Below are 20,388 nucleotides of genomic sequence, written 5' to 3' on the forward strand. Positions count from 1 at the left end.
CCCGGCTTGCACCCGGTTAGCGCGAGGGGAGGACGTGGCTGCGCTCCCGTGTCCGTCCTCTGCTTTAAGTTTCCGGTATCGTTGAGCAGAAACAACCTGACCTTAGCGAAAAGAAGTCGGCGCCGGCCGCGCTTGGGTCGTGTTCGTGCGAACGGCCCCACCGGGCAGCAGAACCTCCGCGCCGCGCCCGGGGGGGCCGCGGGCTCTGCTGCGGGGTCTCGGCTCGCGCCTTCGCGGCTCCCCACTCGCACGACCCCGGCTCCAGCATTTCGGGCCCCGGGTGAGCCCGGGGAGGAGCGGTGCGGGGCTGGGCCCGCAGCCCGGGAACGGGACGGGGGTCCCGGGGCGGCTCGGGAGCTCGGGGGAAAGGTCAGAACCGGGGGGTTCAGCCGCAGCGGCCCCGGAGCCCGGGGGAGGGGGCTGCCCTGCCCTGCCCTGCGGGGAGGCTCGGCGAGGCTCGGAGCCCCGGGCAGCGCGGCCCCGGGGCTCGGGTGGGAGCGGGGCAGCGGGGGGGGGCGGGGCCGGGGTGCGGGGCTCGCCCGCTGCGCGCAGCCCGCGTCTGCTGCCGCAGTGCTGGCCGCCCGTCCCGGGGCCGGTGGCGGGGCCGGGGCCGGTGCCCGGTGGTGGGGCCGGTGGCGGGGCCGGTGGCGCAGCGGGGCGGGGGGCGGTGGCCGCGCGGGGGCGGGGCGGGGGCGGGGCCGCCGGGCGGGGCCGGGGCCGGTGCCCGGGCCGGGGCTCGGCGGTCGCTCCTGGCTGCGGGGCCGCGGCCGCACCGGGTGCGAAGCTGCTCGGGAGCGGCCGCCCCGGGCCGGGCCGGGCGCAGCCGATGCTGGCGGCCGAGCCCGCCGGAGCCATGTCCCAGCCCGAGGCGGAGCGGGCGGGCGGCGGCTCCCCGCCGGGGCCGGAGCCGGAGCCGGAGCCGGGGCCGGAGCCGGGGCCGGGGCTCCCCGGGCGGGCCCCGCACCGCAGCCGGCGGCCCTCGGGGCGCGACTCCCGCCGCGCCTCCTCCCGCTTCAACCGGCGGAGCTCGGCCGAGCTGGAGCTGCTGGGGTACCCGGCGGCGGGCGGGGGGCGCGGGGGGTCCCCGCCGGCGGGCGCGGGCGGGCGCCGGGAGCCGGAGGAGACGGAGAGCGAGGAGGTGGAGACGCGCGCGGTCGCCACCTCCCCCGACGGCCGGTTCCTCAAGTTCGACATCGAGATCGGCCGCGGCTCCTTCAAGACCGTCTACAAGGGGCTGGACACGGAGACCACCGTGGAGGTGGCCTGGTGCGAGCTGCAGGTACGGCCGCCCGCGCCTCTGCCCCTGCCCGCGTCTGCCCGCACCCTGCCCGCCCCCGCAGACCCCCGCCCCGGGGGAGGGGGCGTCGGCGGGGGCGGCTAGACCCTTCTCTGCCCGGTTTCTCTGGAGTGGGCAGCCCCCCCGGCCCCGAGCCCCTCTGCCCGCCGCTGCCCGCCCGGGCTGCCGTGCCGGGACCGCGGGGCATCTCCCCGGGGCTGGAGCCCGTCCCAGCGAGCGCAGGGACCCGATGCCCCGTGTCTGCCAGGCACGTCGGCCCCCGTCTGCAGGGGCTCCCCTCGATGCCCTGTGCTGCGCCCGTCTCTGCCGCTGCCTCAGCACCGCACGGGGCTCCTGGCCCAGGCCCAGGCTCCCGGCTGAACGCTGCTGCTCCCGGCCCTCCTGCCCGTCACGTGCTGTTTTCCGTTCGCCTTCCCGCTGCCTGCGCTATGGAGCACCCCGGGGCAGCCATGGTCCGGTGCCAGGCCCCGCGCCGGGGTTTTGCAGGTGGATGCGGGCGCAGCTGCCGGGGCTGAGCACCCTGCCCGCCAGCCTGCAGCTTTCCCTTTGGAAGGGCGGCGAGGGCAGGGGTGCCCTCCCCGGTGCCAGCCGCCGCACGTGCGCCTGTGCCAGCGCTGGAGCTGCTCCGAGGTTTGCTCCGATAGCCCTCGGCGTGCGCTGGGGCACGTGGCTGCAGCGAGCCTGGGGCCAGGCGTCAGTCAGGAGCGGGGTACGGAGCGACCTTGGTGTGCTCTGGCTGCTTGACCTTGGCTGAAGCGGTGTCCGTGGGCACCTGCGTGTGGTTCCTGCGGTGCTGCCAGGGGCTCTCTGCTGGGAGCACCTGGACCTGTGGCTTTCCAGGTCTCTGCGCCATCTCCTCTCTGCTGCTGCACTCCTCCGTCCCCTTCGCTGCCCCAAAGCCTGGCAGCAGGGTGCTAACCGTGGGATGCTGAGGGCAGTGGTGAAGGTGTTGCCCCTGCAACACCTCCCGCTCATTGCTTTTGAGGGGCCTGGGCTTGTCCATGGAGGTGCACAGGGAGAGCCGTGCCGTGGGGCTCCCTTTTCTCCTTGAAGCCCCTGGGGAGGGGCTTTGGCAAAGCTTGAAGCCTCCGACAGACTCCTGACACTGGGGTGGCTGCAGTGGCTGGAAGGTCCAAGTCCTTGTTTACACAGAAAAACGTGTCTTGCGAGTTTGTGTCTTGTTCCAAAAGCCCTTGGTGTGGCTGCCCGGGCTGCGTCCTTCGGGTGGCTGCAGCCCAGCAGTGCACGAAGAGATCCCGAGATAGCGGTGGGTGATTTCTGGAGGGGCCGATGTGGCCTCTTAGCGAGGAAGGTGAGGTCTTGGGACTGCGCCTGCCTTCGTGGGTTGCGCAATTGATGCAGCTGGCTGCCGAGAGCCAGCTCAGCGCTCCCTCGCACGGCCCCGCGGCTCCGTCCGAGCGCTCCCCAGCTCCCTTTGTCCCGCGTCCCCTTGGGCGGTGGGGAAGCACCAGCCTGCTGCTGGCAGGGCACGGCTCTCCTCGGCGAGCCCAGGACCTGCTCTGGCTGAGGCAGCTGTGCTCGGCGCTTCCCGCCCGGCTGGCTCTGTGTCCCTCCCTGCGGCGCTCAGCCCCTCGCTGCAGATGTGCCCCAGCTCCCCTGCGCTGGCAGCTGGTGTGTGTGGCGGGGCTGGTGGCACAGCTGGCTCTCTGCCCTCGTGTGTGTCCCCAGGCCGGGCTGCGGGGCCCCCGACCCCACCCCGCTGTGTCGGAGCAGCTCCTGTGTCTGCGCTGGGGCTGGATGTGGCCCCCGGTGCCCATCCTGCGGCCCGGGGCAGGGCTGCGTGCGCGTGGGCTCTGTTTGGCAGAGCTGGCCGTGGACTGGCAGCGGTGCGGGCAGGGCATGCGTGCGGCTGCGCACAGCCGTGCCGGTGTCTTGCGAGGTGGCTGCTGGGGGGATGAGGGGAAAACGCTCCCGTGCCCCAAGTCCAGCAGGCAGAGCCCTGCCCTGCCAGCCTGCGGGGCCGGCGTGGGCTGGGGCCACGGGAGCCGCTCGCTTGGCCCATGGGGAGCTGGTGGGGGACGTGTGCGGGGAGACCGAGCTCCTGCCGGGGACCCTGCCTGAGCATCCTGCAGTGTCTGGGAGACCTGGCAGCCCCGGTTCCCCTCTGCCGCCTGCCGTCACCCTCCCGGGGGAGCGCAGCCCGGCTGCAGCTGAGCCCCTCGAGCGCCGGCCGGCACGGGCAGCTCCGGCCCCGCTGCTGTCCCCACCGCTCCCTCCCAGCCCTCGCTCTTCCCCACCCAGCCCCATCCCGCTGGGTGCTCTTTATCCAATGTCCCTTGTCCTAAGATCCACGTCCCACGAGGGGCTGAAAGCACAGAAGCAGACTTAGAAAAGTTTGTTTTTTTCAGCAATCATGCAAACAATCAGACACTGTGACACAAATACGGGATTTGGAACCACGAATAAAAATGGTTGTGGTTCTGCCCTTTTAAAAATAGCTTTGTCCTGTGTCGCTCACAGTTCTCCTTTTATTGCCTTTCAGTTCTAAATGAATGCCTAACCTCAGCCCTGACCTGTTCTGGTCTGGAGAGCCTCGTCCAGCTGCTGTGATGGCTCCTGATCCCAAATCCGAGCTCCCCATCTCGTCCTCACCCTACCCTTCCCTCTTTGGTGCCTGGCGACCTGGAGGCCGTTTCTGCCTCTCCCCTGCCTTCCTGTGGGACCCTTCTGGGACCTGCCTGTCCCCGTCCCCCCGTGCCACTGCCCCGCAGTCCTGAACGCGGCGTCTGTCCTTGCCTCCTGCCTGCGTCCCGCAGCCCTGCCGAGATCTGTTTGTGCTTTCCAGCTTTAGACCGGGGGCTATTCCTGTTGGTAGGTGCTGCGGGGCGGTGGGGAAGGAGGAAGCAGGGAGGAAACCAGGGGCCCGGAGCGGGATCGGGCTGTAAATACCTGGCCGTGAGCGGTTTTCCTGTGGGTCCCCTCAGGGTCCCTGTGCGCAGTGGGCGTTGCGGTGCCTCCCCCCGCTCCCTGCCCGGGTCGGGCAGGCGACCTTGGCCGGCTGCCCCGGGGCCGTGGGCACCTTCCTTCCCAAGTTCCTGCGTCTTCTCAAACCTTGCCCATCGCATGCCCAGCCCAGCCTGGCTGTGGTTGAGAAGCGTGTTGCGACTGAGCCTGCTGAGGCCCCGGGCCAGCGCCCCGGCTCAGCCCCGCACGGGGCTGGGAGCTTTGCCTGTCCGGGAGGGGATGGAGGGGACGGGGGGTGTTTGCTCGGCGGGCGCCCTGCGGGCTTGGGAAGGTGATCGTGGCCAAGCAGTGGGGTGCAGACCCACGGGGAGCAGCGGTGGGGCGCGGGTACGCGATGCTGCCGTGGTGCCAGTTCCTCGGCCACGGGGTTCGGGACCTCCCCGCGGCCGAAGTGGCTGTGGCCATGGCCGGAGGGAAGGCACTGGGGGGTCTCCAGTGCCTGCTCTGTGCCCCGCCATGCTGTTGCTGTGGAGGTCCCTCCAGTGCATGAGTGCCCCCCTCTCTGGGCACGACTGTCAGCCCCGCACATTAGGGACCCCCTGCCTGGGGCATTGCAGGGCCGGGGCTCTGCGAGGGCGGTGGCGGCAGGGGAGCCCTGCGAGGGCTGCACGCTGCCCTGACGCTTCCCCGTGCTGGGGAGAGCCTCCAGCCGCAGAGGTGAGAGCTGTCCTTGGCCACCGAGCCTGGCCCTCCCTCCTCCTGCGCTGGCCTCGGCTCCCGCTGTTGGCCGCGCCGGGCTCCCCGGCAGCCAGCTCCTGGCTCACAGGCTGGGGCTGGACCGCAGCCACGCAGCTCCTCACCCAGCCCCACACTGCCGTCCCCAGCGGCCTCCTCTGCCCCGCGCGAGGTGCTGCTAGGAGGGGACACAGTGTCCCTGTGTGCTGTGCAGGGTGGCGGGCTCGGCTGGCCACCCGCCTTCGCCGGTGCCCAGTCCCTGGGTGAGCAGCTCCTCCGGCCGGGCTGGGCTCCTCTCTCCACTGCCAGCGCTCCTGGCACAGGCTCGGGGAATGGAGCTTCATTCCCCCAGGTCTGGCTCCAGGCACCCTGGGAGAGGTGGCCTTGTGCCGAGGGTTCTGCCTGGGGTTGGGGGTGGCATGGCAGGGGCCACGCTGGCCCGATGGCTCCAAGCAGGCCCCCTCTCGCCAAGCTGGGAGAGCCACGGCCGCCTGCGGCTCCCTCCCTGCCCCTGTTGGTAGCCCCGGTTGCTTCCCTTGTGCCCTTGCGGGTTTGGGGCGCAGTGAAGCCTCCGGACTTCTTGGTGGGAGTGTGGGGCCCGGGGGGTCCGAGGGCAGCCGTGGTGCTGGGCAGGGCGGCCGGCGTGCCGCTGGGCTGCGCAGGGGCTTTGGTTGCTGTTTTTCTCCTCGGGCATGAAAGGTCCCATTCATCCTGCTGCAGCCGGGCTCAGGTTCTCATCTGGGCTGAGCTGGGTCCCTGAGCGAGTGTTAAAAGCAGAGGGGATTATGGAGCAGCTCCAGCCCGGCCGTGGGGCCGGCTGTGATGCAATGAAAATATTACGAAAGCTGCCTGGGCTGATGGATGGTGGCCGCTGGCCAAGGAGCTGAGCATGGCTCTGGCAGTGCCTGGCTGCGGGAGCGCAGCAGCTGCCCCGGTTTCCTCGGCCCCGGGAGCTGGACGGGGGTCCTGGCTGAGCAGCCCCCAGGCTGGGCAGTGGCTGGGCCCGGTGGGGTCTGGGGCTACGGTGGAGTCATGGCAGGGGATGCTGCTCCCTGCTCCTGCTCCTGCTCCTGCTCCTGCCGGGGCTCGGTGCTCGCAGCTGCCCGGGCTCGGGGCAGGACTCGGCTCCTGCTGGGTCTGGCCGGCTGGCTCCCCGCGTCCTGCACTGTGGGGCCATGTCCCTCCAGGGCAAGGGGTCTGCGTCCTCCCCCCTGGCCCCAGCCCTGGCTCTGTTCAGTGCTTGTGTCAGCCCTCGGCTTCGGTTTCCACTTTAATTAACTCGAGCAGGAGGAACATGGAAAAACCTGGGCTGGAACTTCCCCCCCTGCTTTCCCCAACAAAGGCCTCACTGAGGCTGGCCCGGCACCCTGCCACGCCGGTGCCTGGTGCTGGAGCTGGTGGTGATGTCCAGGGGCAGAGGGGCTGTGACCGTCGGGTCTGCCCCGTGCACGCTGTCCGGCCGGGGCTGCTGCAGAGCCCCGTGCGTCCTCTCGATGGGTGGCTGCCAGCCGGGATCCCTGTCCTGTGGTGGGGTGGTGGGCACTGCCTAGGGGCTAAGAGCAGTGGGAGAGGGGACGGGCGGCCCTGGCACGGGGCAGCTTTGACAGCAGGGAAGCACACGGGCTTCTCGATGCAGTCTCTGTCGTGGGAGACTTTGAGCCCTGCTCCCCAAACCAGGGGAGCACAGCTCCACGCAGAGCAGCACCACGGAGGGCTGGGGAGTGGGGGCTGGCTGGGTGGGATGAGACCATGCTCTGGGACGGCCCCAGCCGGGCGTGAGACCCTGTGCAGGGGGACAGCACGTCTGACCCCGGCTCTGCGCTGGGGCCACAGCAGCCCCTGCTGCCTCGTACTTAGGGAGCGGGGACGAGGACGTGAGGGTCTCTGGTAAGCCAGGGCATCCCCCTGTGCTTGCTGGGGACCCCATGTGCCCCCCTCACCTCCCCACTGGCTCCCGCAGACGCGGAAGCTGTCGAAGACGGAGCGGCAGCGGTTCAGCGAGGAGGTGGAGATGCTGAAGGGGCTGCAGCATCCCAACATCGTCCGCTTCTATGACTCCTGGAAGTCGTCTGTCAAAGGCCAGATCTGCATCGTGCTGGTCACCGAGCTCATGACGTCCGGCACCCTGAAAACGTGAGCAGGGACCACCCGGTTGAAGTGCACAGGGGAGGGGATGGGGTCCCCGTGGTGATGGGGAGGCAAGGGACAGGTCTGCACCCCCCGTCTGGGCACTTCACGTGGGTGTTTGGGTGGAGATGACGGGCTGTGGTGGGCTCGGGTGGGATCCGGGCGGATGACAGGGCAGGGCTGGGAGCTGGAGACAGAAATCGGGGGTCGCTGCTGGGTGTTTGGAGCCCCGGATCCTCAGTGTCACCGCCCTGCGTGGGGATGGTGTGGCCCGGGCACCCCGGTGCTGAGTGGGGCGGCAGCACCGGCTGCTCGCCCTGGCTGCCTCCGGGTGCCGGCATCTCAAGGAGCTCAGCTCCTCCTGGGCTGCGTTTTCCGCGCTGCCTCTGCGGAGCCCAGCTGGAAGGGGACTGGGAGCCCCTGACTCCAAGACGTTTTTGCTGCTTGCCCCACATGGGCACTCGTGTCCAGATGGGTGCGGTGGGAGAAGGGTGGGCTGGGTCCGAGCCCCGTGGGTCCAAGCCCCGTGGGTGCCCTGGCAGCTATCTGAAGCGGTTCAAGGAGATGAAGCTGAAGGTGCTGCAACGCTGGAGCCGGCAGATCCTCAAAGGGCTGCATTTCCTGCACACCCGCTCGCCCCCCATCATCCACCGTGACCTCAAGTGCGACAACATCTTTATCACCGGCCCCACCGGCTCGGTCAAGATCGGGGACCTGGGTCTGGCCACGCTCAAGCGAGCCTCCTTCGCCAAGAGCGTCATAGGTGGGTCCTGCGGCGGCTGTGGGCGGGTGGGTGGGTGCCCTGGGGGTGCTGAGCCCCGCTGTGGCCCCAGGCACCCCCGAGTTCATGGCACCAGAGATGTACGAGGAGAAGTACGACGAGGCAGTGGACGTCTACGCCTTCGGGATGTGCATGCTGGAGATGGCCACCTCGGAGTACCCCTACTCCGAGTGCCAGAACGCTGCCCAGATCTACCGCAAGGTCACCTCGGTGAGCAGCCCCGGGCTGGGGCAGCGCCGCGGGCTGGAGCCGTGGGCGTGGGAGGGGGCGAGGGGGCTGAGGGATGGAGCTGTGGGGCCTCTCTGCTCCCCGAAATGTGTCACCGTGCAGGTTCTGCAAGTGTCTGAAAATAGCCGAGGCGGCGAGCGGGTGCCGTGCCAGGGCATGGGGCCCGCGGAGGGCAGGGGGCTACAGCTTGCCAGGCCCCCCCCCCCGCGTCCCTCGTCCCACGCCAGGCGCTGGCAGCGTGTTAATGGGGTGGAACGGGAGCGGGTCGACGCGGGCACCCTGCCCGGGGCACCGCAGCCGCCCCAGCCGGGCCCGGCCGGCTCCCGCCAGCCCCTGCCTGCCGTGGTGGAAGCCTGGAGCCCCGGGGCTTCCCGGCCTCGGCTGCCCATGCCGGCGCGTGTGGTCCAGCTGCGGCCAGGCCAGTGGGGCCCTGGGCTGGGACCTCTGTCCCCACACGTCCCCCGCTGCCAGCGGGGCTGTGCCCGGGGGCTGCGGGGCTGTGGCTGCCCGGGGAGCATCCGGCGGCCCCGCAGAGCCTGGGTCCAGCCCCGGGCCCTGGAAAGCCGGCGCTGCGGCAGCGTCTGGCAGAGGAGGCACTGACACCCGTTGACCCCAGGGCTTGAAGCCCAGCAGCTTCTACAAGGTGAAGGTTCCAGAGCTGAAGGAGATCATCGAGGGCTGCATCCGCATGGACAAGAACGAGCGGTGAGGGGATGTGGGGGCCTGGGCGGCAGAGCCCCTCCCTGTCCCTGTCCCTGTCCCCGCGCTGAGCTGTGCTCCCTGCAGGTACACCATCCAGGACCTCCTGGAGCACTCCTTCTTCCAGGAGGACACGGGGGTGCACGTGGAGCTGGCTGAGGAGGATGACGGTGTCAAGTCTGGGCTCAAGCTCTGGCTGCGCATGGATGACACGAAGAAGCTGCACGGCAAGTACAAGGACAACAACGCCATCGAGTTCCTCTTCGAGCTCTACAAGGACGTGGCAGAGGAGGTGGCCCAGGAGATGGTGGGTGCAGGGATGGAGGGACCCTGGGTGCCTCAGGGTCGCTGTGCCCCGACGTGACGAGACCCCTCCCCATGCAGGTGGTCCTGGGCTTCATCTGCGAGGCCGACTACAAGCTGGTGGCCAAGGCGGTGCGGGACCGCGTGGTCGCCATCAAGCGCAAGCGAGAGAAGCTGAAGCGTGCCCAGGACGTGCCATCGCCTGCAGAGCCAGAGCAGCCGGCGGGTGTCCTGCGGCTGCTGGAGGAGCTCAAGTCCCCGCTGCCGCCTGGCACCCCCGTGCCCGCCCCGGCCACACCCGGCTCCGTGGACTCCGTCTTCGGCAGCACCTTCCCGCCGGAGCCCGAGGAGCCAGAGGCGGACCAGCACCAGCACTTCACCTACCAGCACACCAGCTACTCCTCAGCCACCTGTGCGTAGGCACGGGGTGGGGGGCCGCAGGGCAACCCGGGGCGGGAAGCAGGCAGGCAGGGGGGTCCCTCCCCACCCCCTCCCCAGCTCCAGCCGTGCCGTGCACCCAGCCCCAACGCTGATTCCCAGGGGCGCAAGACAGGGAGGTGGCTCTGGCTCCAGCCGAGCTCACGCGAGTGCTCCTCCGCAGCCGACGGCGAGACGGACGGGTACCTGAGCTCCTCCGGCTTCCTGGACTCCCCGGACCCGGCCCATCGCAGCTCCTCGGCGGGGTTCCCCGCCAGCCCGCCGCCTGCCCGCCCTGCCCGCTGCTTCCCCACGGTGAGCGGTGCCCCGCGGGGCTGGGGTCGGGGCGGCTGCAGCGCCGGCTCACGCCGTCCTCTCCCCGCAGAGCATCGCGGTGCAGCTGCCCGCCGAGCGCCTGCCCCCCGCCAGCGGCTTCTCCTCCCCGGTGGACAGGTGAGGTGGTGGGGGGCCGGGTGGGGAGCGTGGTGGCGGCGAACGGCTGCGCTGATGTGCCGGTGCTCGCTGCAGCTACCCCTCGGACGTGGCGTCCGGTCTGAGCGATGGCTGCGAGGGGCTCTCGGCCAGCGAGCGGAGCGCCAAGCTGCCGGCCAAGCGGGCCTCGGCGAAGCTGCTGCGGCGCCGGGCGCGGTCCAGGCTGCGCATCACCGACGTGAGTGCCGGGGTGCCGGGCGGGTGGGCAGACGCTCCCTGGGCTGAGCTGGCCCTGTCCCCTGCAGATCTCCGACAAGAACGACCGGGTGGTGGAGTGCCAGCTGCAGACCTACAACAACAAGATGGTGACCTTCAAGTTTGACCTGGACGGGGACAACCCGGAGGAAATCGCGGCCATCATGGTGCATGTGGGGAGGGGGGCGAGGGCAGGGGCCTGCCCGGCTGTGCCGGGTGCTGAGCAGCCCCGCCACCACCAGGTCCACAACGAGTTCATCCTCAAGTCGGAGCGGGATGGCTTCGTCCACCGCATCCGGGACATCATCCACCGCGTGGAGACCCTGCTCCGCAAGGACGGGCGCGGTGCCGCCGAGCTGCCCGAGAGCCCTGAGGCCGAGCGCGGCGCAGGCAGCCCCGTGAGTGCCCAGCCCGGCTCCCGCAGCGCTGGGGAAAGCGTCAGTGCCGAGCGTGGCTGCGGGTGCTGCTCGGCCCCAGGGAGCCCGGCAGGGAGGGTGCTGGGGTGCAGGGTCCTCCAGCCCGGGGCAGGAGCAGCCCCACTCCTCGGTGGGTCATGGTGCCCCTGCCCAGCAGAGCCACTGGCTCCTGTCCCCCCGTGCGGTGGGGCTGGGGTGGGGGGGTCTGTCTGGGGTCTCTGCCCCGACGCTGGGCTCAGCCACATCCCCTCGGCAGGTGGACCTGCAGCTGCAGGAGCTCTCGCGCTCCATCTCCTCCTCATCCTCGCTCAGCGGTACGTCCCTGCCCCTGCACGGGCCCGTCCTCCCCCCCGCCTTGTGCAGGGTGGGCGACAGCCCCGGCTGAGCCTGGGGGTCCCGTGGGGCACGTCCAGCCTCGGCTGAGCGTCGGCGGGCACTCCTGTGCCGCAGACCTGGGCTGTGCCAGTCCCAGCCTTTTGGTCCAGTCCCCGGTCCTGCCATCGCGGAGCAGCTCCCAGTCGGAGAACGACCTCGCCAGCGCTGCGGAGCCGCCGGCAGCCCCTGCCCGCGAGCTGCAGCCGCAGCTGCCGGGGTCCCCGACAGGTACCAGCCCTGGCCGGGCCAGGCAGCTCCGTCCCTGTGCAGCCGCCGCTCCTTGGCCGGTCCCTCGCCAGCACGGGGTTCAGAGCTGCCGGGGCAAGGGGTGCGGGGGGCTCGTGGGGGTCCGGACACGCTTCTCTCTGCAGGCTCCGTGCAGACCTGGCCCCTCGTCTCGACGGCTCCCTCCTGGCTGACGGCATCCCCAGCGGTCCCACAGACCCCTCCGAGCACCCCGGGGGGACCCGTCCCACCCGCGCTACCCCAAGCCCTCCTGTCCCCGCTGCCACTCCCCACGTCCCCCGTCCCCAGCAGCCCCCTCAGCCCCCCTGTGACCAGCACGCCCTGGTCCCCCACTGCCCCCCTCCTGTCCCTGGCCAACGTCTTCTCCCTGGCAGTGATGAGCGTGGCCCACACGCTGCTGCCTGCCGTCTCCTCCATCGCCAGCTCGGGCGGGCACCTCTACCCCCCGCTGCTGCCGCGGCCGCAGAGCCTTGCCCTGGGGCCCCCGCGCTTCGTCTACCCCGACCCCGCCAGCATGGCCAAGCCAGCCCCGGCCTGCGGTGGGACCCTGGAGTCCGCGGGGTCCGACGTCCCCCTGCCATTCCCTCCCCCGGCACCGTGCCCCACAGGCAGCGAGGCCACGGGCAGTCCCCCGCCATCGCTGAGCACGTCCACGCCGGGGAGCCTGGAGGGCAGCTCAGTGAGTATGGGGGGGCAGTGGCTCCCCGGGGTAGGTCAAGGTGGGGCTCGGTGCCGGGTGCTGCCCTGGGGGGGGACAGGGAGCCCCGGGGTGTGGGGAGGGCTGAGCAGGCTGTGGGTCCTGGGCACGGGAGCAGCAGGGAGAGGGGGGCGGGGGGCACCGGGGACGGGCGGCTGACGTGCTCGGGTGCCCGCAGGTGCCGCCCGGCTCCCCCAGGCCCAGCCACCCCCTCATCGTCTCGGAGTCACCAGCCCCTGGCGTGCCCAAGGCCCGGCTCTCGCCCATCAACGAAGGTGAGGCGGGGAAGGGCCGAGGTTGCGCCGCGTGGCTGCGTCTGCGCTGGGGCACTGCGACGTCCCCACGTGCCCTGACCCCCACCACTGGCCCCTTCCCCAGCAGAAGCCAAGCCCCAGATCCTGGGCCGGTTCCAGGTGACGCCAACCAAGGACCCGGCCGCGACCTTGCCGGTGCCAGGCAGCAGCGAGGGTGAGCGACGCGTCGCGGGGCCAGCAGCGAGCGGCTCCCCTCTCCCTGCAGCCCCCGACGCTGGGGACAGCTCGAGCAGCGACTCGGTGCCGGTGGCAGCGGCGCAGGACCGCGTGGCTGCGGTGGCACTGACCGAGGAAGGCACGGCGGTGCCGGAGGCGAGCGACCGGGAGGGCCCCGGCGAGGAGGGCGCGGAGGCCGCGCCGCCGGCGGTGCTGAGCCAGGTGTGGCTGAGCCACTCCCGCAGCCTGCCCTACCTGAGCAGCGACGACAGCGAGAGCGAGGACGAGGAGATCTGGGAGGAGCTGCAGAGCCTGCGCCACAAGTGAGTGGCCCCGCGGCGCGAGGGGCCCGGGGAGCGCCCAGGGCAGCGCGGGGCTGCAGGAGGCCGATGCCCCCGGCGTGGCGGGCGCAGAGCCCGGTGCCAGGCCCCGTCTCCTCCGCAGGCACCTAGCCGAGGTGCAGCTGCTGCAGAGCGCCCAGAAGAAGGAGATCGAGGAGCTGTACCTGCGGCTGGGGAAGCAGCCGCCGCTGGGCATCGTCTCGCCGGCCGCCATGCTCTCCAGCCGCCAGCGCCGCCTCTCCAAGGGCAGCTTCAACCCCTCCCGCCGCAACAGCCTGCAGCGCCTGGAGCTGCCACAGCCCCCAGGTGACAGCCCCCGCTGCCCCCGGCCTGCAGGCTGGGTGGGGGCTGCGGGGTGGGGACCCTCCAGGCCCTGTGGGCTGGGTGGGGGCTGTGGGACAGGGACCCCAGGGTGGGGGCTGCACGACGGCGACCCTCGAGGCCCTGTGGGGCTGGGCGGGAGCTGCGGGATGGGGACCCCCGAGGCCCTGTGGGGCTGGGCAGGGGTTGCGGGATGGGGACCCCCAGGGCCTGCAGGCTGGGCAGGGGCTGTGGGTCAGGGATGGGGACCCCCGGGGCCCTGCGGGCTGGGCAGGGGCTGCGGGATGGGGACCCTCCAGGCCCTGTGGGCTGGGTGGGGGCTGCAGGACAGGGACCCCAGGGTGGGGGCTGCACGACGGGGACCCTCGAGGCCCTGTGGGGCTGGGCAGGGGTTGCGGGATGGGGACCCCCAGGGCCTGCAGTCTGGGCAGGGGCTGTGGGTCAGGGACGGGGACCCCCGGGCCCCTGCGGGCTGGGCGGGGGCTGCAGGATGGGGACCCTCAAGGCCCTGTGGGCTGGGTGGGGGCTGCGGGACAGGGACCCCAGGGTGGGGGCTGCACAATGGGGACCCCCGAGGACCTGTGGGGCTGGGCGGGGGCTGCGGGATGGGGACCCCCAGGGCCTGCAGTCTGGGCAGGGGCTGTGGGTCAGGGATGGGGTCCCCTGGGGCCCTGCAGGCTGGGCAGGGGCTGCGGGATGGGGACCCTGGAGGCCCTGTGGGCTGGGTGGGGGCTGCAGGACAGGGACCCGAGTGGGGGCTGCACGACAGGGACCCGAGTGGGGGCTGCACGACAGGGACCCCCGAGGCCCTGTGGGGCTGGGCAGGGGCTGTGGGATGGGGACACCCAGGGCCTGCAGTCTGGGCAGGGGCTGTGGGTCAGGGACGGGGACCCCCGGGCCCCTGCGGGCTGGGCGGGGGCTGCGGGATGGGGACCCTCAAGGCCCTGTGGGCTGGGTGGGGGCTGCGGGACAGGGACCCCAGGGTGGGGGCTGCACGACGGGGACCCTCAAGGCCCTGCGGGCTGGGCAGTGGCTGCAGGTCAGGGACAGGGACCCCCAGGTCCCTGCGGGATGGAGACCCCCGGGGCAGGGGCTGCCCGGGGGCACAGCTCCGCGCCCCCACCCTGCCCCGGCTCAGGGCCGCTCTGTCCCGGCAGGCATCATGCGCCGCAACTCGCTGAGCGGCAGCAGCACGGGCTCGCAGGAGCAGCGCCTGAGCAAGGGGGTGACCTTCGCCGACGACTTCGGCTGGATGGTAAGGGGCAGGGGGCTGCTCCCGCTGCCGGTGGCCCCGCAGTGGGCCCAGCAGCCCCCAGCTCATGCCACCTCTCCCCCCAGTAGGCAGCTGGCCAGAAGTGACTCCGTCAACTACCTCACCCAAGTGCCTGCTGCCCCGGGGCAGCCAGCGCCGGGAGCCCGGCCCCTGCGGCAGGGCGGACAGGCCTGTCCCACGCTTGTCCTCCCATCTCCTCCCTCCCCGGGCCCCCCTGGCCCCCTCCCAGCCCAGCTGCTCCAGCCCGGTCCCAGCCGCAGGCCCCGTGCGAGGCGCCGCACTCTGCCATGGCTCTCCTCCGAGCTGAGCCTGCAGCCACCCTGCCCCGCGCAGAACCAGCCCTGCCACCTCCCAGTCCCCACCTCGGCCTCCGTGCTGTGCCCCAGCTCTGCCCCGCGGCCGCTCCAGCCCTGCTCCCTGCGTGGGACAACGCGGGGGGCCCAAGCCTGCGGCCCCAGGGCGACCCTCGGGAGAACGAGCCCTGAGACCGAGCCGGCTGCGGAGCGGGAAGCAGCTTCCCTCAGCCCGCACGCCGGCGGAGCCAGTGCACCAGCAACAGCGGCAGGTGCGCTTCGTTACGAACCAATTTCTGGAAAATGTTTTCATAAATACGGATTAAACACAAGCGTGGTCTGTCTGGGTCTGTCCGGAGGGGCTCGCGGATGTGTCCTTGCTCTTGGCTCGGGATGGGAGTGCAAACTGAGCACCACGACGAAGAGCAGAACAGAAAATGCCCGAGTGGGGGTGAGACGCTGAGCCGGGCCCCGGGCACCAGCTGCTCTGACAACAGGCGCGGACGCAGCCTCCGGGCGGGGTCTTTATTGTGGAACGGGCCGGGCCTCGGGGCACCCCCGCCCTCGCCATGGTCTCTGCCACAGACCCCGGCTGCTCTCCAGGAGACAGGCGGCTGCCCGCCGGGGGAGGGGGGGGGGGGGCCCTGCCTGCCGGGCCCCCCGGGCCGCACCGAGCAGGCCCGGACCGCGCAGGGGCGGCTCCCCCGTCCCGCCCCCGGGGCCGCAGCTCCCTCACGGGGTCCCCACTCAGCTCGCTGCGCTCCCGGCCCGCTCCTGGGCCCGCGCCCGCGCCGCCTCCACCTCCTGCTCCAGCTCGTCCAGGAACCCCTCCTGCGACACCGAGTAGAAGGTGTACCCGTCTGCGGGCGGCGTTAAGGAAAGCGGCGGCCGCGCCGTGCCCCCCCCGCCCCGCCACCCCCCCGCCCGCGGCCCGCAGGATACAGATACCGAGCGCCACCGCACCGATGCCGAGCGCCAGCAGCGCGTTGCGGCCGCGGAGCCGCCGCTGCAGAGCGCGGTGCCGCTGGGCGCGCTCCACCTGCGCCATCAGCAGCCGCTGCTCGGGGCTGAGCCCCGGCTCCCGCGCCGGGTCGATCCGCCGCGCGAACGCCGCCTCCCCGCCCGGCTCCCGCGGCGCCGCCATCTTCCCCGCCACTGCTTCCGCACGGCGCGGCAACGTCTCATCCGGCAGCGAGGCCGGCCAATGGGAAGAGGGCGGATGACGTCGACGGGCTACGCGCAGGCGCAGAGGGAGCGAAGCGTCGTGTGGTTGGCTGAGGCCCGGCACGTGGCCGGCCGCGCGGAAGGCGCGCTCTGATTGGCGGGGCGGGGCCCCGTGACCAGGGAGGTGCCGGGGTGGGGTGCGCTCCTCCTTGAGAGCCCTGGTGGTGGGAGGGCTCTGGGGGGCTGAGCCTGCGTTGGCAGCGGGCGGGCTCCTTCCTGACGGCGTCACCCTCGTCACTGAGGGGCTGCGGCTTCCCGGTGGTGCCTCTCAGGCCCCGAGGCCCAGCACGGCCGTGGTGGGGGCTCTCGGGCCTTTCCTGCCAGGCTCCGCTGAGGCGATTGCCGTCCTTCGGGCCTCTGGGCTGAACAGCTTGATGGGGTCCCAGGTGCCAGCCGCATCCCGGTGCCGTGACCCAGGCCCCATCTTCGGTGAGATGGCTCCCGCGGTCATTGAGGATACGCTGATCCAGCTGGCCACGGAGAACGAGCAGTACCTGAGTGAGCTGCCGGACCAGGCCGGGTGCTTCAAGGAGACGCAGATAGTGGGTGAGATGCAGTTTCCCAGCTACAGCTAACTCCTGAGACGGTTAGGAGCTGCATAATTAGCTTCAGCTGACTGAAGTGAGGGACTGCTGCGCTTTTTTTGCAGAATTTATATTCCTTTTGTCTGAAAAATGGCACGTGGACCAGTTGGCAAGGTACCAGGCAGTAGAGTTACTTGAAAGGTAATAAATATCCTGAATGCTCAGTGCGTTTCTCATTTCTCTCACATGGTTATGCTGCGCGTGCTCTATACCGCTCATTCAGACAATGTATAATGGGTTTTTTGGTGTTTAGAGCTTTGTCTCTGCACTCATTTAATTCAAATTAACAGCTGTCCGTATATTCTGAGTACATACAGAACTGCTTTTCTTCCTTTTCCTAGCAGAAGAGAACTGTTTGCTGAGCAATTGTAGTTTTTGTAGGTTTATGATCAAGCAGGTAGAACAAATCCGTAAGTCCTCCAGAGAGAACGTCAGAAGTCGTGAACGAGGACAAGGCCGCAGCTGGAGCTCTCCGAAAGATCGGATTTACGACACCTTTGTCCTGCGACTTGTGTCATGCATTCAGCTTGCAAGCAAACTTTCCTTACACTACAATGTAAGCCACCTAAGCCTTCTCCTATAGTGTTTTTTTTTTTCAGCAGTGTAGTAAACTATTTAGCATCTCTCTTAAAAACAGATTTCCTTTCTAAAAGACAGTAGTGATAGTGAAATGTAAAGGATACTGAAATGGAGACCTAAACCTCTTCCGTTTAGGGCAGGTTAGTTGTCACTCATCAAGTAACAGCTTCTCAGGATATTTCCAGTACTGGGGAAAAAGGTACAGGCAGCGGGAAAACTCGTCCTGTGGCTGTTGAAAATGGTGTGGCTGCAGAGGGTTCACAGCCGCCTGGGGAAGGTTTGCAGAGCAGAGGAAGCCTGCGGGAAAGACGGGCCGAGCTGGGCTTCTCATGGCAGCTGAACCGATGAGTTAGGCCGCTGGGCTGGTGGGCAGCGTCACCACTGCAGTGGCTTGCGCTGAAATTCAGTGGGAGGAGTAAAGCAAGGAAGCACTTTGTTCTTGGCAAGTGCCTTATTGCCTAGAAGATAATTTGTCTTTTTTTTTTTTTTCCCCTCTTCAGGTAGTTAACAGTGATACAGCTTTAAAATTTCTGCAGTCCTTAAAATACTCATACACCAAACAGGAATTACTTGAGTCGGAGCTTGCCGTGTTAAAAACTCTGCACTTCCAGATCAACGTGTCGTCTCCTTTGGCTTATGTGGAATTGCTTCTAGAGGTTTTAGGTAAGAGTATTAATAGGAGAGAATGGGAAAGAATTTTTTTTAGGACCGGAATGGAGCTATTGCTGATGTGAACCAAAATGCCTCATATTACAGATTGTTGCACACATGAAGGCACATGAAACTTTCCAGATTTCCAGGGCTTTACTTTTCAGAGAAGAACCTTGTCTTTAGTGGAACCCGATGAATGTTGTTGGACAGCCAGTCGTGACTCATTCAGTAAAAGAGTTTAAAACCCCCAAAACCTAGTGTAAGGCCAGATTTTCTACAGTGCCTTATCATTTTCTTTGCCCAGGTATGACAACCTGTATTTCAAAATGAGTGAAATTATACTGAGATTGAGAAAGCCTGTGACATTCAGAAACAAAGGGCAGTTGCCATCAGAAATCTCTGTCCCTCGCTTACAGGAACTAACACTTCTTTCTAATCCGGTTTAATGACTCAAAACATGGCTGATTACCTCTGATCTCCGTGCTAGGACATAACGGCTGCTTGTTTCCTGCAAAACCATTACACCAGATGTGCGTGCAGCTCCTGGACTTCTCCTATCTTACAAGAGATACCATCTACGACACTTTGCTGAAGATTGCCATCGAAAATTCGACACCAAGCAAACTGCAGGTGTAAGTAGCTTAGGTGACTATTGCTTAAAATAACTGTTTGAAATTAAAACCCTAAAAGTAACATAGCATAATTCACATGATGCCATTTTTTGGGGATGTTTTAAAAAATTTTCATTTGGGAGGCTTTCAGTGTTGTTTATTGATCTTTTAATATACCAGTTCAAAGCGATGTGCTTCACCACGTTTGCTTTAGGGGCAAGCTGGGAGAGTGTTTAACTTAATTGTGAAAGTCCAGCTTCAGGACTGTGAAATCCTGAAATACAGTATCAGGCTTTATTTGGACTGAAAGACTGAAGAAGCTAACGTGTCCGTAGGCTGTATGGCAATTACAGAAGTAGGTGGTTTTGGACTGTACAATAGCATCATTTTACACCAGAAGATGCTTTTACTTCTGCAGAGCAAAGTTTTTGACAGTAAAGGAAGATTTCATGCTCTTGGCTGTTGGAATCATCAGCACAAGTGTGTTCATACTAAACCCTGGGCACTGGAAGCAGGTACCATCGCCTCTAAACACATGAGCTCTATGTGAAAGAGGTGTGAAGGTTGTTTATACGTTTAAGCACAGCAAGGAGACTGGTAGACTCTACTGGGAGTAGCGTGAGGGAGGGGATGTCTTTCAGGCTTTTCAGCAGGAAGCGCGTGTAGCTCTGTAATGGTGTTATGGGGGTCCAGGGCAGTTCCACAGGAAGGCTTGTGCTTGTGCTAGCGTGAGCTTGTCCTCGTCCTTCAGCTTCTTCACAGCCCGGACGAACCCCCAGACACTGTTTCATTGACAGGTGGAGAAGCAATCGCCTGGACAGCATTCTGCCCAGACTGCTACTGAATACTGTAACAAACAGCCCATTATGGACAGTAGCTTTTTCATTTCACTTCTTTAGTAGAAGCAATGAAATTAAAAAAAAAACCCACAAAACAAAAAAACCCACACGGAACATGCAAGCCAGCAAGAAACCATACCATGAGGCTTCACCTTCTGTCAAAGAGCCCCCAGCGTACGCCCAGGGAGCACCACCATTCTCAGTGGAGTTGGAGGGTTAGGAAGTATGCTTGTACACTGATGTCTCTTAGACACTGTAAGTATCTCTTTTTTTTTTAAGGTTGTGGAGGATTTAAACAGTATCACCTGCATTACTTCACAAAGTATCATGGAATTTTCTTACGCGGTACTGAAACACATCGTGGGCAGCACCACTCCAAAGCAGCACTACAGGAACAGCAGAACAAAAACTCCAGAGAACAGAATCGTGCCTCTTAAGTAAACCACCTTCTCCTGCCGGTCGCTAGCGCGTCGGCAGCAAACCGGCAGGCTGCTGGTAACAGTCCATCTTCCGTGCTGCTGCACCAGGCACCTAGTGCAATTTGGCTTTACTTTTGGTTTTGAACACCAGGTGTTCTGTAACATTTCGTGTGTTCCGTGTTAGTTAGAAAAGCTCTTCCTTTCAGGCAATGCGCCAGTACAGGAGCGAAGTAGCATTTAGAAATACCTCTTTCAGCACCAAAAGCTTTATTGTAAGAGCTACATCTTCTAAGTTTCCTTTGAATAAAGAGAAAGCTCTTAAGAATTAGGCGTGTTTTGAAAAGGCGTGAAGGCAGCGGTGTTCTGCTTGGCAGTCTGCATTGCTAGGAGCAGCTTGCACGCCCAGTCCTTACGAACAGGGCTGTACTTTCTTTCTCCACCTGCTGCTGTTCCATATTGTCTCAGGCAGGCTGCTTGGTACTGCGTTCCCTCTTTGCCAGTGCTCAGAGCCCACGTGCTCGTAGCCGAAGAGAGCCAGCTAGCTGACCAGGCTTGTCAAAAGGACAGAACCCCACCAGCTTTGAAAGTGATGCAACTGTCGCGGCAGCAGGTGCCTACTCAGCACATGCACGTAAGTGCCCGGGGCTGTTCAAGCTGTACCCGGCCTACGGTAGGTGAAAGCACTCTGTGTGTAGAGCAGTGTTTTGTTATTTACTCAGGGCACCTCTGTGCAGGAACAGACCGCAGGAAGCATTACAAATGGCTCATGTCATCATAGCTGACAGTATTTTAAACAGTATCAAGCCTTGTTACGTTCAGTGGCACAAAGAAGTGCTGACAGGACTCACAA

At 66.5% G+C, this 20,388-nt stretch overlaps 3 protein-coding genes across 4 annotated transcripts; 2 read left to right on the forward strand and 1 right to left on the reverse strand.

Moving 5' to 3' along the window:
• The first annotated feature begins 782 nt into the window (after positions 1-782).
• WNK4 (WNK lysine deficient protein kinase 4) lies at positions 783-14,963 on the forward strand. Of its 2 annotated transcripts, none has more exons than XM_075443709.1 (20): positions 783-1,279; positions 6,918-7,090; positions 7,627-7,847; positions 7,918-8,075; positions 8,710-8,798; positions 8,880-9,099; positions 9,177-9,507; positions 9,697-9,827; positions 9,898-9,965; positions 10,041-10,182; positions 10,250-10,366; positions 10,442-10,597; positions 10,872-10,929; positions 11,066-11,218; positions 11,362-11,915; positions 12,112-12,208; positions 12,312-12,726; positions 12,848-13,050; positions 14,223-14,320; positions 14,404-14,963. In XM_075443709.1, the coding sequence occupies exons 1-20, from the start codon at positions 827-829 to the stop codon at positions 14,404-14,406; spliced, it is 3,840 nt and encodes a 1,279-aa protein (XP_075299824.1). In that variant the 5' UTR covers positions 783-826; the 3' UTR covers positions 14,407-14,963. The 2 variants fall into 2 exon arrangements, with proteins under 2 accessions (XP_075299824.1, XP_075299823.1); XM_075443708.1 differs by having other exon boundaries at positions 14,407-14,963.
• A 114-nt stretch (positions 14,964-15,077) lies between these two features.
• On the reverse strand, positions 15,078-15,822 carry COA3 (cytochrome c oxidase assembly factor 3). The gene is made up of 2 exons (XM_075443720.1): positions 15,574-15,822; positions 15,078-15,491 (listed from the first exon to the last, which is right to left on the reverse strand). The coding sequence occupies exons 1-2, from the start codon at positions 15,773-15,775 to the stop codon at positions 15,379-15,381; spliced, it is 315 nt and encodes a 104-aa protein (XP_075299835.1). The 5' UTR covers positions 15,776-15,822; the 3' UTR covers positions 15,078-15,378.
• A 272-nt stretch (positions 15,823-16,094) lies between these two features.
• On the forward strand, positions 16,095-20,346 carry CNTD1 (cyclin N-terminal domain containing 1). The gene is made up of 7 exons (XM_009944729.2): positions 16,095-16,401; positions 16,505-16,580; positions 16,821-16,995; positions 17,519-17,681; positions 18,157-18,301; positions 18,699-18,795; positions 19,399-20,346. The coding sequence occupies exons 1-7, from the start codon at positions 16,230-16,232 to the stop codon at positions 19,558-19,560; spliced, it is 990 nt and encodes a 329-aa protein (XP_009943031.1). The 5' UTR covers positions 16,095-16,229; the 3' UTR covers positions 19,561-20,346.
• Positions 20,347-20,388: the final 42 nt, after the last annotated feature.

The sequence above is a fragment of the Opisthocomus hoazin genome, chromosome 26 (genome assembly GCF_030867145.1).
Source record: "Opisthocomus hoazin isolate bOpiHoa1 chromosome 26, bOpiHoa1.hap1, whole genome shotgun sequence".
Lineage (NCBI taxonomy): Eukaryota > Metazoa > Chordata > Aves > Opisthocomiformes > Opisthocomidae > Opisthocomus > Opisthocomus hoazin.

Excerpts from the sequence above, each read along its gene's own strand:
- CNTD1 (XM_009944729.2), top strand. The coding sequence starts at position 16,230 with ATGGGGTCCCAGGTGCCAGCCGCATCCCGGTGCCGTGACCCAGGCCCC. Across the intron at positions 18,302-18,698 it reads ACACCAAGCAAACTGCAGGT|AGCAAAGTTTTTGACAGTAA; the intron begins GTAAGTAGCTTA and ends TTACTTCTGCAG. Across the intron at positions 18,796-19,398 it reads ACCCTGGGCACTGGAAGCAG|GTTGTGGAGGATTTAAACAG; the intron begins GTACCATCGCCT and ends TTTTTTTTTAAG.
- COA3 (XM_075443720.1), bottom strand. The coding sequence starts at position 15,775 with ATGGCGGCGCCGCGGGAGCCGGGCGGGGAGGCGGCGTTCGCGCGGCGG. Across the intron at positions 15,492-15,573 it reads TGCGGTGGCGCTCGGTATCT|ACGGGTACACCTTCTACTCG; the intron begins GTATCCTGCGGG and ends CGCCGCCCGCAG.
- WNK4 (XM_075443708.1), top strand. The coding sequence starts at position 827 with ATGCTGGCGGCCGAGCCCGCCGGAGCCATGTCCCAGCCCGAGGCGGAG. Across the intron at positions 9,828-9,897 it reads CTGCCCGCTGCTTCCCCACG|AGCATCGCGGTGCAGCTGCC; the intron begins GTGAGCGGTGCC and ends CTCTCCCCGCAG. Across the intron at positions 11,916-12,111 it reads GGAGCCTGGAGGGCAGCTCA|GTGCCGCCCGGCTCCCCCAG; the intron begins GTGAGTATGGGG and ends GGGTGCCCGCAG.